The sequence below is a fragment of the Anneissia japonica genome, unplaced genomic scaffold (genome assembly GCF_011630105.1).
Source record: "Anneissia japonica isolate Jap-2015-1 unplaced genomic scaffold, ASM1163010v1 scaffold203777_len1604_cov157, whole genome shotgun sequence".
Classification (NCBI taxonomy): domain Eukaryota; kingdom Metazoa; phylum Echinodermata; class Crinoidea; order Comatulida; family Comatulidae; genus Anneissia; species Anneissia japonica.
In genome coordinates this window covers 1,004-1,604 of record NW_022693501.1, presented here as the reverse complement: position 1 = coordinate 1,604, position 601 = coordinate 1,004, and the positions used below count along the sequence as shown (strand labels likewise).

Below are 601 nucleotides of genomic sequence, written 5' to 3'. Positions count from 1 at the left end.
TCAGACATGTCACATGTTGTATGACCATCTGACATGTCACATGTTGTATGACCATCAGACATGTCGCATGTTGTATGACCATCAGATATGTCGCATGTTGTATGACCATCAGACATGTCGCATGTTGTATGACCATCAGACATGTCACATGTTGTATGACCATCAGACATGTCGCATGTTGTATAACCATCTGACATGTCACATGTTGTATGACCATCAGACATGTCACATGTTGTATGACCATCAGACATGTTACATGTTGTATGACCATCAGACATGTCACATGTTGTATGACCATCAGACATGTCACATGTTGTATGACCATCAGAGATGTCACATGTTGTATGACCATCAGACATGTTGCATGACCATCAGACATGTCACATGTTTTTGTCAAATAAACCTGATAGTCGAGACAGGGCTTGAGGCATAGAAACAGTACCACAATCTTCCTGCACCACTGAAAATACTTATTAATGTGAAGGGCATTGGGACGCAGTGAAAATAGCATTAAAATAATATATTACATATCAGAAAAGCTATATAATTGACATCATATTATAATATATGTATACTAACATATATGTGCAAAAAATAAAAG

At 37.4% G+C, this 601-nt stretch overlaps 1 protein-coding gene across 1 annotated transcript; it reads right to left on the bottom strand.

The window, feature by feature from the left end:
• Nucleotides 1-13: 13 nt before the first annotated feature.
• LOC117100797 (EGF-like domain-containing protein comC) lies at nt 14-359 on the bottom strand (the record flags this gene model as incomplete). Its single annotated transcript, XM_033240614.1, has 1 exon — nt 14-359. A coding segment is annotated over exon 1 (346 nt), but the record flags the coding sequence as incomplete, so codon positions are not given.
• Between the last annotated feature and the right edge of the window lie 242 nt (nt 360-601).